This window comes from Mangifera indica, chromosome 18, assembly GCF_011075055.1.
Source record: "Mangifera indica cultivar Alphonso chromosome 18, CATAS_Mindica_2.1, whole genome shotgun sequence".
Lineage (NCBI taxonomy): Eukaryota > Viridiplantae > Streptophyta > Magnoliopsida > Sapindales > Anacardiaceae > Mangifera > Mangifera indica.
The window spans coordinates 161,968-179,060 of record NC_058154.1 but is presented as its reverse complement, the minus strand read 5'-3'; the positions used below and the strand labels follow the sequence as shown (position 1 = coordinate 179,060).

At 35.0% G+C, this 17,093-nt stretch overlaps 3 protein-coding genes across 5 annotated transcripts; all 3 read right to left on the bottom strand.

Moving 5' to 3' along the window:
* Positions 1 to 2,902: 2,902 nt before the first annotated feature.
* On the bottom strand, positions 2,903 to 7,554 carry LOC123201540 (cell division cycle protein 48 homolog). The gene is made up of 9 exons (XM_044617097.1): positions 7,395 to 7,554; positions 7,132 to 7,297; positions 6,242 to 6,470; positions 5,090 to 5,856; positions 4,770 to 4,991; positions 4,602 to 4,673; positions 4,226 to 4,507; positions 3,502 to 3,861; positions 2,903 to 3,398 (listed from the first exon to the last, which is right to left on the bottom strand). Exons 1-9 carry the CDS (start codon positions 7,421 to 7,423, stop codon positions 3,108 to 3,110), a joined length of 2,418 nt encoding a protein of 805 aa, XP_044473032.1. The 5' UTR covers positions 7,424 to 7,554; the 3' UTR covers positions 2,903 to 3,107.
* Positions 7,555 to 9,321: 1,767 nt separating this feature from the next.
* On the bottom strand, positions 9,322 to 11,284 carry LOC123201536 (UDP-glycosyltransferase 86A1). Of its 2 annotated transcripts, none has more exons than XM_044617094.1 (2): positions 10,594 to 11,284; positions 9,322 to 10,460 (listed from the first exon to the last, which is right to left on the bottom strand). In XM_044617094.1, exons 1-2 carry the CDS (start codon positions 11,120 to 11,122, stop codon positions 9,589 to 9,591), a joined length of 1,401 nt encoding a protein of 466 aa, XP_044473029.1. In that variant the 5' UTR covers positions 11,123 to 11,284; the 3' UTR covers positions 9,322 to 9,588. The 2 variants fall into 2 exon arrangements, with proteins under 2 accessions (XP_044473029.1, XP_044473028.1); XM_044617093.1 differs by having other exon boundaries at positions 9,322 to 10,502; positions 10,594 to 11,272.
* A 287-nt stretch (positions 11,285 to 11,571) lies between these two features.
* Positions 11,572 to 17,062, bottom strand: LOC123201534 (TSL-kinase interacting protein 1-like). 2 transcript variants are annotated; one of them, XM_044617089.1, is made up of 14 exons: positions 16,851 to 17,062; positions 16,036 to 16,275; positions 15,858 to 15,931; positions 15,727 to 15,774; positions 15,510 to 15,619; positions 15,221 to 15,305; positions 14,838 to 15,114; positions 14,560 to 14,670; positions 14,323 to 14,474; positions 14,002 to 14,240; positions 13,580 to 13,910; positions 12,520 to 12,924; positions 12,309 to 12,437; positions 11,572 to 12,120 (listed from the first exon to the last, which is right to left on the bottom strand). In XM_044617089.1, the coding sequence occupies exons 2-14, from the start codon at positions 16,160 to 16,162 to the stop codon at positions 11,893 to 11,895; spliced, it is 2,316 nt and encodes a 771-aa protein (XP_044473024.1). In that variant the 5' UTR covers positions 16,163 to 16,275; positions 16,851 to 17,062; the 3' UTR covers positions 11,572 to 11,892. The 2 variants fall into 2 exon arrangements, with proteins under 2 accessions (XP_044473024.1, XP_044473023.1); XM_044617088.1 differs by having other exon boundaries at positions 14,560 to 14,685; positions 16,851 to 17,061.
* Positions 17,063 to 17,093: the final 31 nt, after the last annotated feature.

Here is a 17,093-nt window from a genome sequence, read left to right as displayed (position 1 = left end):
CATAATTCAAAGGAGAGTTTTTCTAAGTTAAGGTGTTTAAGATAATAGAAGAAGAATTTAAGTTACTATTAGATCTTATCCATGGAAGGTAAACAGCTTGGTTCTTTTTTGTTTTCCCTTTAAAAGATCTCTGGGTGCAACTATGGATATAACTCTTGACTGCAACTTCTTGCTAATCATTTATCCTTAAATTAAAACCCGGATTGATTCATGAAATTTCCCTGATTATAAATGGATTATTGGCAAGTCAAAATCAACTTAAGAAAATCAAACCAAAGAGAACCAGGCATCAGGAAACAACTTTTACCCATAAGCTTATAGTTTCTATTTTAAGCCATTGAGATATGCAAGAAGTTAATATATTATCAGAGGCAGGCATTGCTAACTTTCTTTAGAAACAAAATCTATAATATTAATCTTACTTCAATCATTTAACTTTCACATCTATATTTGCCAATATCATGTCATAATTCATTAACTTAATTTCTGGCATCTGGGTAAAGATACCTTTATATAGGTTTAGGATATCGTTATTTTGGCAGGAGCAAGGACATGGAAACTGTAGCAGATTGAAAGTGTTGGTTGAGAGTGAGAAAGGGACCCAATTTAAGTTTACTTAAAATTATTTTATATGTTAATAATAATAATAATAATGTTGGTGGGGGTGATAAGGTATGCCCCTCAAGAAGACATATATGGATTGAAATGAAATGAAAAGATATAATGTTGTTGTGACAATTATTATAATTTGGTATATGATATGATTTGATGTGGGTTGTTAGCATTATGGTTTCTGTAATACATTTCTTCATCGCCAACTAACCATGTCTCCTCTCAAAACAACTAGCCATGTTTTCACTACATTATTCTCTGAATTTCTTTTTTCTTTTTTAATGGACACTACCAGCTTATTGTATTGGCTTTTAAAAAAAATTCTAGAGACGTTTGGAAGATCTTTTTGTCAATGTGTGAAGGGATTCCAACTTAATAGATTTTATTTCTTTTTGGAAAATATTAATTTTATATATGGGAAAAAAAAAATACAGGGTATAAGGGCACACCCTAAGAAATGCATACAAAGGCTCGAAACCTCCTATTATACAAATGTTGCCAATACGAAAAAATGTCCGAATCGATTCGTCTGAACAATAATCCAAAAAACAATCATAAGCTTTTACTTTTCAATTTTAGCCCCAATCCTAAGAAAAGTTAAAATCGAAAAGCGAAAGTTCAACCAAACAAGAATCCAAGAATCCAACAATAAGAATTGTAGAGAAAAGATGGAAATCAAGGTACAAGTCAAATATTGTCAAACTGTAGCCGAATCTCATTTCTGAAGCTTATGTCATGATATATATAACTTATTTTTGAATCAATGAAACTATATATAGTGCATATATCATTGTTCTTTTTCAAATATTTTTGAAATTAAGAAATATTATATATATATTTTTCTTAAAAAGGAAAACCCACTTAATAAATATCTTTTTATAAATTTTATGACATATTCTCTTTTATTTGAAATTATTATAGCATAAATAAAAAAGATTTAAACAAGAAAACAGTGCCTTTTATCGATTTTGTGGTTAAAAAAAGAAATATATTACAAGTATTTTTTAAATATTAAAATAATTACTTAATATATTATGTGTTTTCCTCGAAAAAGAAGTTCAAATTTTGTTCACATAGACTTAATAATAATAATAATGATAATGAAATTAACATCCAAAGAGAGTAAAATAAAGAGTTAAAAAAAAAACTACAAGATATTGTAGAGATTAAAGATAGATATATATAGATATGATAAACGAGAGGTTAAGATGAAAGATTGAAAAAGGGCAAAGGCTAAGCAAGCAAGGACAATAATATATATATTAACTGCAAAGTATTTTTTTTTTTCAATATTTTCATGTGGGATTGTCCCTATAAAGTAGCTTAGTCTAATCAATACCTAACTATATATATTTCTATTATTATTATTATTATTATTATTATTTGTAAAGAATATACACAAACATACATGCATGCCTTACCCTTTTCACCCTCCTCACTCTTCATCTTCACTTGATGCCTTTGCTTTGCTCTCCTTTCACCAACATGACTCCCCATTCTCCTGCATGCATTCCCTAACCCCATGCCCCTGACTCATTATTATATATATATATATATTCATCACTTCAATCAAAACTTATCACTTGTTTTATTAAAACAACCAATAATACTTATTCATAATAGATGAAAGAGAATTTACAAAATCATATAAAATTAACTTTTACACATGATATGGATGGTACACTCCTTATTTAACTCTATCATCTTTTATAGACACTATAATTAAGTTTGTGTGCATAATTTGATAATAATAAATTTGGGTATTCAAATAATATGTTATCATATGATTAAATAATTTATTATTATTATATTATTTAAATATCAAATTAAATATTTAAAACTAGATGTATATGTCAACACTAATGAGTTATATTATAGAAGGGTCAACTTTAAAAGTAGAATATGATTGGGAAGAATCAATTTTCATTCAAGTGATAATTATTAAATGAAAATCTTGATTTTAGGTGAGGCTTTTATTGAAAAAAGAAATGCGAGTTGCACAAGATGGTTGGTGAAATTGTGCGGAAACAAATAAATAAAATTATTGATTAAACTTGTCGGTGCAAAGTTGAAATTAATGTATTGATTGAAACTCTGACATATCCCACAATTAATGCAAAGAATTCAAGTCAGAATGGAGCTATTATATTGAGCCCTTGGCAACTTGATTTCAACACCATTAAAGGCTGCTTCAGAGATTGCAGAAATAACCCATCAACAGACATGATTTAGCAGAGGACTCATTCATCCTTTAATAAATGTTTAAGAATATGGCATATAAAGAACATTATAAGCTTCAATGTAGAAAATTCTCTTTTCTAACTTCAGAAGGTCACCAATGATCGGTCATCCCAAAGGGCTTCTTTGGGTCCATGGCTGTAACAATGAAGTTTTCACCAACCATCACAAGTATTGTATTATATCATCAAATACATAGACTAGGCACAAAAGACAACATTGTCAAAAGTTTAACAAACAAAGCATTAAACATGATTTTAACTGTAAAGGTCATCGTCATCCGCCACACCAGCAGTTGCGGCAAAAGGATCTGATCCATCAGCACCTGTTCCAGCTTCTGAAAACCTAAATTCGGATCCAAACCCTCTTGATTGCTGCAAAGTTTGAGCAAATGCCTGGTATTTCCGTATGTCAGCATCGCTGACACTTCTACGCGCATATTTCATTGATTCCTCAAAATGGGCTGCTTTGATTTCTGCCACTTCATCTTCCACATCCTCCTCCATTGCCTCTGGGTTATCCCTTCTCTTCCTCTCCCTCTCAATATCCTGAAATAAATAATAGTCCAATCATTATATTATTCTAGGTCATTATAACATAGCTCAGACACTGTTAAGGAAATATTAATGAGACACAATCAACAAAACTTACTTTCTCAATATTCTCTCTGATGGCATATTTGCATGCTCGTTGGCATATTTCTGTAATATCTGCACCACTGAAGCCTTGAGTATACTTGGCAAGTGCTCTGAGGTCAACATCTTTGGAAACTGGTGATTTTCTCAAGCAAGCCTTGAATATTTGGTGACGTGAATCCTCATCAGGGAGAGGGATATAAATTAACTGGTCAAGACGGCCAGGACGCAGAAGTGCAGGATCAATGATGTCTGGTCTGTTAGTGGCCCCAATAATGAAGACAGTCTTCTTTGCAGACATACCATCCATCTCAGTCAGGAGCTGGTTCAAAACCCTATCAGCTGCACCACCAGCATCTCCTACACTGCCTCCCCTCTGCAAGTAGCAAATGCAGCTATAAACCAGAAGCAATACATAGAACATTATCATAATTAACAACTGCAGGATAGATGAACTAAAAAAAATGCCACTGTATTCCCATGGGTCGAACTAAACAGATATATACATGCATAACAGGTCATTCTAATGTCATTAACAAAACATTGAGTACTTTCTAGTTTCTGCAGTATCTATAATAAATTAAAATTGAAATGCAACTTCTTTTTCAAGTAATGTCCTTGTCAATCATGAAAGTCATATAATCCCATGGCAAACGTGATTGTAGACATTTGCCAAATCCCAAAATAGTCAATGTGATCTAAAAGAAAATCAAATCATAGAGGGAAAGAGCAACACAAACCTGGGTAGCAATTGAGTCAAGTTCATCAAAGAACAGGACACAAGGAGCAGACTGTCGGGCCTTGTCAAAGATTTCTCGTACATTGGCCTCACTCTCTCCAAACCACATAGTAAGTAGTTCAGGGCCCTTGACACTGATAAAATTAGCCTGACATTCATTGGCTATAGCTTTGGCCAGAAGGGTTTTACCACATCCAGGCGGACCATAGAAAAGGACTCCCTTTGAGGGTGACATTCCAAATTTCTCAAATTTCTCGGGATGCTCCACTGGATATTGAACAGTCTGCATACAAAAATACAAATATATCAAAATTTTGATTGTAGAGAGATGAAGGAAAGCATGGCACATGTGCAAGCCGTGAAGCAATTGCAGTTACCTCTTGGAGCTCCCTCTTAACATTCTCAAGTCCTCCAATATCCTCCCAACTGACATTGGGCACTTCAACCACCTGATCACAAAACTCTTGATCAGATACTTAACCAAAAAGAAAAAAAAAGTCCTAATAGTAAACAAGCTCCAACTAGAAATATCATTATAAACTCACAGTTTCTCGTAAAGCTGATGGATTGCTTGTTCCAAGCGCAGTCTTGAAGTGTTCATCTGTCACTGCCATAGAATTGAGTACCTCAGCATCTATTGTCTCATCTTCCAAGTCAATCACATCCATCTTCTCCCTGATGCACTGAAGAGCCGCCTCAGTACAGAGAGCTGCTAGATCGGCACCAACATAACCATGCGTGTCCTTTGCAATTCTTTCCAAATCAACCTGTAAGAGTATGAAACAAAAAATTCAAAAAAATTACATGTGGTCTCTTTCAAAAAGTAGAAGATTGGAAAAAAAAAAACAAGGTGTTTGAACATTACATCATCAGAAAGCTTCATGTTCTTTGTGTGGATACGGAGAACCTCAAGACGCCCAATTTCATCCGGTACTCCAATGTCTATTTCTCTGTCAAATCTTCCAAACCTTCTCAGAGCTGGGTCAATGCTGTTGGGACGATTTGTAGCCCCAATAACAATCACATGTGCACGTGACTTCAATCCATCCATGAGTGTCAAAAGCTGGGAGACTATTCTCCTCTCAACTTCCCCATGAGTTTTCTCTCGCTTGGGAGCAATTGAATCTAACTCATCAATAAAAATAATTGAAGGTGCATTTTTTTCTGCCTCCTCAAAAGCTTTCCTAAGATTACTTTCACTCTCCCCAGCCAATTTTGACATGATCTCAGGCCCATTGATACAGAAGAAGAAAGCACCAGTTTCATTAGCAACAGCACGGGCAATTAGTGTCTTCCCAGATCCAGGAGGTCCATAAAGCAAGATTCCTTTTGGTGGCTTCACACCAATTGACTTGAAGAGCTGTGGATGCCTCAATGGCAGCTCCACTAATTCTCGAATCTGAGCCATCTGCTTTCTAACTCCACCGACATCATCATAACCAACTTCATCTAATCTATTTTCATCCTCCCTGCTAACTGGCTCTCCTTCACAGAAGATCTCAGTATCAGGGGCAACCACACAGTACTCAGCAGGGTCAGTCTCAATAACCTTGAACTCTACACTTCTCATTCCTCCTCTAACAAGGAATAGATCACCTTTCCTCACCGGACGGTATGCCTCCAGAAAATAAGCTGCAAATGTTAAAGCAATAGACTCAGAAAATGTGAAAAACACCAAAACTAAATTGACAATCAGTCAAATCTATGATATTTGACCAAAAACTATGATAGCCAAGCACCAGGACAAAGCCAATGTTTCTCATACATAAAAAGTAAATTAGCAGAACAGGAGGATATAAGCGCAATTAAACTCCACAACCGAAGCTTGGACCAACCTCATCAGAGTGTAGAAAACCAATCCAACAACAACTACATACCAATCAATCTTCACTTATCAAGGAATGTTTCTGAAATTTTTATTACAAAATCAAAAAAATAGTATATATACAGATTTGTCATATGTTAACTGGTCTACTAAGGAAATCAATTAAAAGAAAATATGGGAAAAAGAACTCACGTTTCAAATATGCATCAAAGAGATTTCCGGTGACCCCTTCAATTGTGTCATCCACAGGTAATATGTGCACACGCTTTCCATATTTGACATCAGGACACTGGTGAACGGAAACAACATCTCCAAGCCTAACCCTCAAGTTCGACCTCACCACCTTGTTCATCCTTATCTTTGGTTCATCACATGTATCATCAGCAAGAGCAATACAGATAGTATCTTTCCTTTTCTTTCCCTGCGCACCAAAACCATCAAATGAGATGTTTGAATATACTTTATAAGTGTATTACCAAAAAAAAAGGGATTTTAAGTTTATTGAATCAAACAAGAGTTCCATAACTGAGGCTAAACCACAACCATGGCTAGAAAACAATCACAGTTGTAGAGGTATGAGGCCAAAAATGGCCAGATATAATGATAAACCCAAAACTCATAGTCCCTAGACTTTGTTTCATAACCTAGAAATTTACAAGAATACCACTCTATGCACAAAACTTACTGGACGGGAAACTCTATATTCCAGGTAAATGGCTCCAACTGAATTGGGAACCTATGACCATTAACTAATAACTAACATGGCGCTTATAAATAAAATTACCATGACAATACAAATATTGTAAACTAAAATAACAAATTGCAGAGATACTGCATTCCCTAAAACCCATTTCAACCATAATTCACGATAACAGAATTTTGATCTACATTATAACATAAACCGAAAAGAAACATATAAAAACACGAAATTAGGTTAGCATAAAACTCTAATTTAAGAAACAATAACATAATCCAATTAAAATAATCCAAGCTAAAACATAATAAAGTAGACATGTGATATACAAAACAAACCAAATCATCATCATATAAGAAAACAAACAAAAACCCCCAAAAAAACAAACCTTGATCAAGATTGTGTCACCGCGAAAGAGCTGGAGCTTCTCCATGGTATCGGGATGAAGCGAAACGACAGAGTTATCGTCGTTTATGGCTTCATCAACGACGAGACGGTTCGGCGCCTTCTTCCGGTCCAAAATTGCCGTACTAAAATCTCTCTTGGTTCCCTTACTGTAAAATAAAATAAAAACAAACATTCAATCAAATACAAGTTGCGAAAGAGAGAAACAAAATCAATAATCGAGTAAAATTGAGATCTAAAACGTACGAATCGGAAGACTCGGCTTGGTTAGACATCGCGTATTGAGCTGCAGAGAAGAATTAAAGAGAAATTGGAATTGGAGTTGTATGGAGATGTGAAACAAATGTTGTCTGAGTCTTATAGAGGAGGGTAACTGCGTTTCTTGTTTGTAAAGAAAGTATTTTATTTTTTTACTTTTTTTTTTCGTTTTTACTTTGCTTTCTTTCTTAGTACTACTTGTGGTTCCAGTCTGAGGTAGAATAGAAGTTTAGAATTTTAATTTTGTTTCAACTGGAATTAGATCATCATGAATTAAAAATTATTGAATTAATTAATATTAAATAATAATGTTAGATATTATAATAAATATATATATATTATCTCAAAAATATGAGAAATTATTGTTGAGCTTGCATTTGGAAGATATCTATCTAGAATGTTCCAAGCTGATGTTACTAATAAAATAAAATAATTGATAATAGAAATATTACATTACACGTGTAAAATATAATTATTAAATTTTTCATTAAAACAAAATAATTAAAAAAAAACTAACTAACTAGTGTGGAAATTAATTATCACAGAGATAAAGATAAGCTCTCGAAAATGGCAGGCCATATTAGACGAAGCCTAGTAGTTATTATATGGCCCACGTAAGTTTGTTTCATTGAGGATTTTTTAGCAATTTGCAAAATTTATTTTCTAATTACCGATTGGGTTGGGTTGGGTTGGGTTGGGTTTGAAAGAGAGATCAAATAATATATATATAAATATTCATTAAATAACTCCATTGATTTTGTTGAAGATGTTGGATTGAAGCCCATAATGAAGGAGCCCATAAAACGCATATGGAAGTCCAGTTAATGGGGCAAAACAAAAGCATGGAAGGAAGCGAAATTAAAGGGCTTTTATATTATACTTCAAGTTAAAAAGGATATAATCATATACATCATAGTGAGTGAGTACTTTCAGCCAAATTAATTATCTATCACATTCCATCCATCAAATTTTGAAGAAAATAATTTATGATAAATGATTGGAACAGGTTAATATTATTATTACGATAAGATCAATGCATCAAAATCATGCAAGTCTTTGCGTGGGAATATTTTTTATATGTAAATGAATTTGTATGGTTACCCTAAATTCCTTTCGGCATTGCAGCAGCAGCAGCATGCAAGTATGGATATTTACCATTCATATTATCTTCAAAAGCCCTTCAAATATATATCCTCGTGAAAGAAATCACATGGGAACTGGAGTCCAATGTCGTAGGGTTTGCAGACTAATTTGATGTAAGAAAGAAAGAGATGATCAAGGTCTTTCTTGCCATGGCTGTCTAAGGATAAAATCAACTTTTCTTTGGTGCATATGTATCAGTAAGTAGCTTCAAGGTATGACATCAATCAAACCCCCTGCCTCTTCCGCCGCAAACTCCAGGAATTTATATTCATTCTCCAATAATTCTGTCCTCTCCACTTTCTCATTGGATTGGATGGTGGGTCTTTTTATCGGGGGACATCAAGTGATCCATGATGTGATTTCTTGTAGGGATATCTCAAGTAAAAGTGTCAACTCCACACACTCACTCACTCTCAAGATCATCATCAACAGCAGCCACACATCCTCCCAACCTTCTAGCTTAATTTGGACGTGACGTGACGTGACTTGTTGACTAATTTGTTTCATTAATTCTTTTATATTATCCCTGTTTAATCTTCTTTTCCCCTTTTTAATGCAACATGAATTTGTTTGTTTAATTGTTTTTATTTTTAATGAGGAATCTCTGTTAACTTCAATTCAATTAAAATAAATAAATTGCCTATATTTCATGTTCCCAAGTGATTGTTTAATAATACATGATGCATTAATTTTAGATTAAAAAATATTATTATTATTTAATATCAGGTTCTTGGGACTGTCATCTACTTTGTCTTCATGCCAATAACAATAATTGAGAATTCAAATAATTGAGACCCTACATATTTATTTTCTTCATCAGATGAAGTACTCAACCATGATAATGACCCAATCCATGCTACATGATCACTAGTAATGAAATATAGGTAACAATATTTGAATAATAATAAAATATTATCTAAATACTATAAACACACGTAATGTTAATCTTATTATAAATTAAAAAAAAAAGAAAATAGTAAGAACACTAATAAACTCCCCATGATGCATAAATTATAAGATGAAGCACAATAATGTTCACTTAAGCTATGCGTTTCTTTAGAATTTTGACCTTCATATCGTTGATGAATTGGTTGAAATTTTTGTCTGATGATCCATCTTTGGACAATGCATTCTCTAATATATTTCTCATCCCACTTACATTCTTCCTCCATTCTTCACTTGATTTTCCACTCATCAGACGATGGATATTCTCCCTTACGTTCTCTCCTGTGATCGGTTTATTGTCACAAAGATTAATTCCAATCTTCCAATCGTCAACCACTAATTTTCTATTAGTGAATTGATCAGTCAGCAGAGGAAAACACAACAATGGAATATTGCACCATATACTTTCCAATATCGAATTCCAGCCACAATGAGTTAAAAACCCTCCAATTGCTGGATGTGAAATCACATCAATCTGGCAACACCATGGAACAATCAACCCTCGACCTTTGATATTTTCTTCAAAATCAACGGGCAGGAATTGGGTTTCATCAGAACTAACGATATCAGGGCGAAGCACCCAAATGAAATTCACTTCACTGACCAAAAGCCCTAGTGCTATCTCCTGCATATCTTCCTTACTTGCATGTGCATAGCTGCCAAATGACACATACAAAACTGAGCTATGAGGCTTTGTGTTGAGCCATTGTGTGCACTCGGACTCGGACCAGAGGCTTGTAGCCACGATGCTCTTGGTGAACCCACTTGGGAAAATGGGTCCAATAGCGAAAACTGGATGCTTTTTTTGTAAAGCTGAAATGGTTTCTGACTCCAGCTCTTGCACTGTGTTGCATATGATAAAATCAACTTTTCTTACGTCTTCAAATGCCTTGTATATTATTCGGTGCACCACCGTTTTAGTATCGGCTGCTTGCAGATATGACATCAGATCCTTTGGCTCTATTGCTGCAACTCCAGGAATATAATCAATTGTGTCCTTTCGATTGTCTGATCCAATATATAGAAAAAAAAAATTGCAATATTTTGCTATTAAAACAGCATTTTGATAGTGATAGAGAGATAGATAGAGGGAACTTACCCGCTGAATCAAAATGGCCATGGATTCTGAGCAGGTCCATGTGATAATACAAGGTAAAAACCAAAGCTGGTTCAGTCCAAAACGAAATATTAACAAGGTTATACTTGTTGGCAATCATGGATGACCAAACAAAGAAAGTATCAGAGACGAAGCAAGAAACTTCGGGGTTCATTTCCACTATATCTCTCACAAGTTGATCGATATGTGCAGGTAATACATGGAGAAGGCCCTCCATGAACTGGTCGTGGTTGAGGGATCGGTCGAACCCAAGTGGAAAACCGTCGCTAACAGTTGTGTAGCGTATGTCAAGGCCAGATTTACGTGCTTGGGAAAAGATGTCATGGGTGCCGTCGTGGGAGTGGGCTCTGGTTATTTGGTGATGAATGAAAAGAGTGTTGATGAAGGTGATGGCGAAGCCGTTGGAGGCAAGCTTGATGGCCAGATGAACAAAAGGGATTACGTGGCCTTGGAGAGGGTAAGGGATCATCAGAATATGAGGGTTGTTCTGGTCATTACTGTTGTTTTCCATTATTGAGTGATGTTTGTGAGTAGTGCTTTGAAGAGATGAGAGATGAAGAAGAGTATATGGTGTAGTCCATTAAAATGCTTATGTTATCTATCATACATATCTTTGGTGCAGGTTATGCGCAGTAATTTTGAAGGCCGAAACTTTCTTTTAAGATTTAGAATAACGAGTTAATAAAACCAACGGCATACAATTATTTATGGGAAATTATCATAAATGACCAAATTACCCCTTCATTAAGCAAAAATGCCTAAATTTCCCATCCCTAAGCAAAAGTACCCTAAACTTTGTGGTAGGTTCTGGTCATTCTTAATATTAACTAAGTGCATATACTTTTTAGAATAATATATAGATAATAAATTTTGAATTAAGACTAAAAAGACCCTATTTCGAATTTTCTTCTTAATTACAATTTTATCCTTTATTAAAATTACTAAAAAAGACTCAAAAGATAAAATAAGTTTATCAATAATATATATGCATAACCATAATGCGTTTGTTAGTAATGCATCCATCACAAGACAGTGAAGTGAACACATTATACATACAAAGGAATGTCAATAAAGTTATTCTGTCTATTTGGGCTTGTACACTTCCTCACCTCCCATGATGTTAAAGAAAGTTGAAAGTGGATTTTTCCATGTCTATTTTTGTACAGATGAAGGGGGCTGCTTCATTCACAACTTTTCCTCACAACCAAACCATTCTAGTCAGTAACCTAGGAACTGCATTCTGGAAATGCTTCCCATCTCAGATCTGATTTCATGGCATTCTCAACCCTGACTGCCAATTTTCAAATCAGAAAGGGAGGCAGGTTCATGAGAATCGACTATTGTTGCTGGTTCTTTCTTGTCCAACCCAAACAATGAGCAATTTTGAAATGCATCTACACTGCTGGCTATCAGAAGGCTTAAACCTCCAAGGCTATCACCCAGAACTAAATCTTCACAATGATATTTAGAGGATGATATGTCCAATTCTAATGGTCCTAAAGATTCAGGCTGCACAAGTAGAGAACATGGAATAAGGTCAGTTATCATGAACACTCATCTCAGAGTGTGTGTGTATATATATAATTTATTAACTATGATTTCCCTATTCTTACTGACAGGAATTCTATAACTCACAAGAAAATTTAAGATTGTCAGGTTAAAATATAATAACAGATATTATTGGTGATGTCTAATACCCAATATATGTCTGTTAGCCCACTGAAATCCTTCTCAGAATCTTCCAGGCTATGTAAATCAATTGGCTTGTCATCCATAGGGTCCTCTCCACTAGGATAGTCCACAGCTTTCTTATCATCCACTAATTCCTACAGGGAAAGTAGTATATTATACAAAATCCACATTTTAAGCCCTTTTACTGGAAATTAAAATTTGATTATGAAATGATACCTCAATAAAGCCCCCAGAACCCACTGAACTTATTTTTGCAGTCGGTTTACAGTCTTCTGCAGGATTAATGTCAGCCAATCTAGAAGCCTCTTGATAAAAAGTAGGATTCCTTTGAAATGAGAAGGCATCACATGTTTCTTCCGCATCCCAGATGGATGTGGTATGGGATATCAAGGTGGATACATGTTCCATCTTGTTTTGATGTTTAGATATGTGGGCAGCAATGGCTGCATCAAATGAATCACAGTTGAAAGGGATCTGCTGAAGACATTGAGTTTCAGTTACAGGTGATGCATCAATATCATGAGGCACTTCTGAAAGTAGATCTCCAACACTTATATTGGTGAGACTGTCCGCCCACTCCCCAGATGATAATGTAGTACCATTACTTAATTTCACTTCACCCTGAAGCACACACGGAAAATTCAAGATTAGAAAATGGTTTGTAGATCTGGTATCATTACTAACTGTTCTTCAATAATTGAAGCCACTGTACCTTATACATTGGAATGCAGTATTTTTGACTAATATAAATCAAATCTCAACTAATCTAATCTTTATGAAGTTCTCTTTTTCTAAGAGAACAGTATACTCCTGTATTTTATAGATTATCTTTCCTCTTACATATTTGGTACTCCCTCCGAATGAAACAAGAAAAATTTTCTTCGTTCCTACCTTACAAAAATATGGCACATCTGCCAACTTGATTACAACCAAGTAAATTTCTAATCAGTCACCAGCAAAAGTAATATGGTATTACCTTTTAAGTGGAGTAAAGTGAAATGCAAGTGAGCAAGAAGTTAAATAAAGTCCACTCAAGTAAGACCACAAATGATATAGTAACAGGTAGTTAGACAATCCACAGAGATTTTATCTTCCATTAGAAGAGAACTTAATCATTCATGCATTTCATGGAGCTTATGACAAGTAAAATATGTTAATAAGTTCCGAAACAAGAATCTGTGGTTCTAAGTAAAGGCATAATGACATAAATTTAAGGTCCTTAGTAGCTAGATAAGTAAACAGATTTAAAAGCATGGACAAGGAAAGAAGATATTACCACATCTTCCAATTGTCTGGTGATAGGCTTTCCATCAGGCTCCCTCTTGTGCCATGAGACTTTTGCTGCAGGATCCAACTCCACAAAATTACTTTTTGGAGTGCTGATGCACCTACTCATCTCATGGGGCACATCACTTAAGGAAGGTGCAATTGCATGGTTTTCTTTCACAGAGGTATCATTATAGGGATCTACAAGCTTCTCAGACTGACCACTAGTTGATGGCATAGATTGTTCCTTCCCATTTTTGGCATTTTCATTATGCACAATAGGAATATAGCAAGATGTTGAAGGAACTTGCACAAATTCAGAACTGGAAAACCAGCCATACCTTCATATAAATTTCACCAATCAGTCAGTCTACTACTCATGTAATATGCAATTGCAAAAGCATCTAAGTAGATAAAAAATGAGAAAAGAACCTCAAGCGGAACAGTGGAGGGCTGCCAATAATTGCATATACATCTGCTGCACTAACAATTGAGTCCTGTGTCCATCTCTGATGACCCACTAGGTTTTCTCTTTGAACACTGTAAGGGAAAAGCATTAGCTGTCTGGATGCTACACTAGAATTGCCCCATTTGCGATTGAGATGTTCTACTACTGACGATATCTTCTTTCTCGTACTAAGAGTGAGCTCCAGATGTGGATTATGATTATCCTGTGAAGACATGAAGATACAATTACTCCACTGACACTGCCCAGCTGCTAAAACTTCATTCTACACCATCCAAATCTCTTACCATTTCCAAGGCTCTTCGAGTACCATCGTCAATTGGATACAGCTGAAGCTTAAGTTTTACAGGGGTGTGTGTGCTGTTGTTGGTGAAAAGATTCTGTGAAATAGCAGGCAAAGGGAGTGGAGCTTTATCAACAGATTCGAGTGCCTTTTGCTCTGGAAAAGAAAGAATAACAATTTAGTAAAATTCAATTTTACAAAAGAAACATACATTGTCCATACTTAACTTCATGGAGTGTACCTTGGTCAAGTTCAACTTCTCTATCAGTGGCTGTCCGCTCCAAATGCTCAGCAGCATCGGCAACTAAAGAAACCCCAGCAATTGCAGCCTTTTCCCACTTTTTATATGCAGCTGACGAGACAGTAGCTGCAAAGAATTGAGTTACACACAAAGAAATAATAGAAATTTAATTTCCCAGAGAATAATATCAACATGCAAACAGAAGAGTTAATAGACCATATTGAAATCTTCCAATGTTGATTTTCCTAAAGACTAAATTAACCAAAAAAAAGAATCACCTGGTTTCCTTCGTTGCCTTGCAGGTTTCATAGTAGTCATTTCTCCCTTGTTACTACGGTTAACACCTATGTTGACATTGCGCTTCAATGATCCTTTTGCAGGCCCTAATTTTTGTATGTTTTGACTGTCAACAAGAACCAGTTTAACTGTGCAAGTATCCTGTCCTGAAGGTCTATTCTGATTTGAGACTGTACTGGAAGCTGTAGGTGAACAGTTTTCCCCTTGGAAAGATCGTTTCTTGACACACCTCTTCCTGTCTTTCAAGAGTTGGTGCTCCTTCATAGCAAGATATATTCATCATCAGTTTCAGTGGAAGCAGAAGAGGCTAAGTTTTAAACATGGGTAAACATTAAAGGATGAGTAATTGACAATTTTAACTAACCAAAGCTTCTACAAATATCTTAAACCTTCGGGGCTTTAGGTGAAGCTTTGAGGCTTTGCAGCTATACTTTTCCAGTAAAGACCACCTGGGAAAAACAAATATTCTTTTCAACACAAACACCACCACTTAATGTACATTTTTGCAGTTCATCAAAACTGGATTATAATAAAAACATCTTTGAGATATTTACAAACAAGATTCCAGCTTCATCGTGTTTCTCCAACCACTGTATAGATGTGTAGAAAGAATGAGCTTAAAAAAAAGGTTGACCTATATAATGCAAGATTACCATCGAAGCATTGCAGCATTGGTATCCTTGGAGTTTTTTGCATCCAGACATAATCCTGGACCCAGCAGCTTGTTCATACGCCTCACAAGACGATAGTAATAATGCCGGACCTGAAAGTAACCAAAACAACAACAAAGATCAAAATTTTGGTAAGAAAACAAAGCAGTCAAAATAAGCAATCACCAAATGACAACAGTGAGATCTCATAGCAAATCACCTGGTCCTTGTTTTTACTTTGTACTCTATGAGTGATCTTCTCGAAATTCTAGAATCAATTCATGACAAAGTTAGCTTTATAAAAAAATGAGCAAACAAAATGCTAAAAATTACATGCTAGCAATAACATGCCTTGCCAACTTGTCGTAATGCACTAAAGAAACTTTCCTCCTCTTGCCGTGTCCAAGCAGCCCATTGCCGTTTGGCTGCATTTGATATTTACAGAAAATTTATTCATCACATAGCACATTCACTAAATAGCCCAAAATAAGAAAACCAAAATATGAAAATTACAAGCATGATAACATACCAGACTGCTGAAGTATTGCATTGTCAAGGGTTGATGAGGCTACAACAAAACCAGCATCCTGAGTATGAGTATTCTCAGGGTGAAGGTGTACCTCAGACTCCGAGGACAACTGTGACCCTGTCTGCATGTTGTAGACATCACAATCTCCAAAACATTATGCACTCTTTCTCTTCAGCTTCCAATGTCTCAAATACAACGCCTTTTGACCTTCAACTTGGAAAATTTACAATTGCAGCAATCCTGTTTGAGACAAGGGATGTTAAACTTGACTCTCTATGATTAAAATCTATTCAACTCTAAAAACGTATTCAATCATATAAACATTCTAACACCATGAAATGAAAACAATTTCGCCACTGACATAAAATGACAATTTCCAATCAAAATGTCACTGCCAAATCACTAACTACAACATATTACACATCCAAAGCATATACATAAAGATTTTAAACAATCAAATTCCCAAAACTAAAGCAACCAAAAATTGTATCACTAATTTTATTTTTTTTTAAAAAAACCTGAGAGCTCATCACCGCACCAGATCCCAACGAGCGAAATTTGAATTCGATTAACGCAATAGAAATACATGAAAGAGTTCAATTCGATACAATCCTTTTTCTCAGAATAAACTCGCAAAGTCCATACACTCGATATCAAATTTTTTTTTCCTATTTTGTCATATTTTTTCAACAACGTAACACGACCTAGGGTTTTGAATAAACAATTCCGATCAAGCTGAAATTTTCTATTTTACACGAAAATGAAATAAAAAGTGAATCTGAAAAAAAAAAATGGAATCAGCAGGAAACAGATACCTGATTGACAGAGGCAACCCTGGAATTGCACGCACGAGCTTGTTATGAGTTGAAAAACCGAAATCGACACCGGACTGATTCTTCCGACTGACGTCTCCACAGTTAAAAAGGAGAGAGAAGGAATTTAATTTTCTTATTTTCCTTTTTGTTTTTTTACTTTGCTGAAAGGAAAATAGAAAAAATAGAAAAAGGTTGGTTTTTAGTTAATTTGGAAGATAAAAAATGAGAACATATAAATGCAGG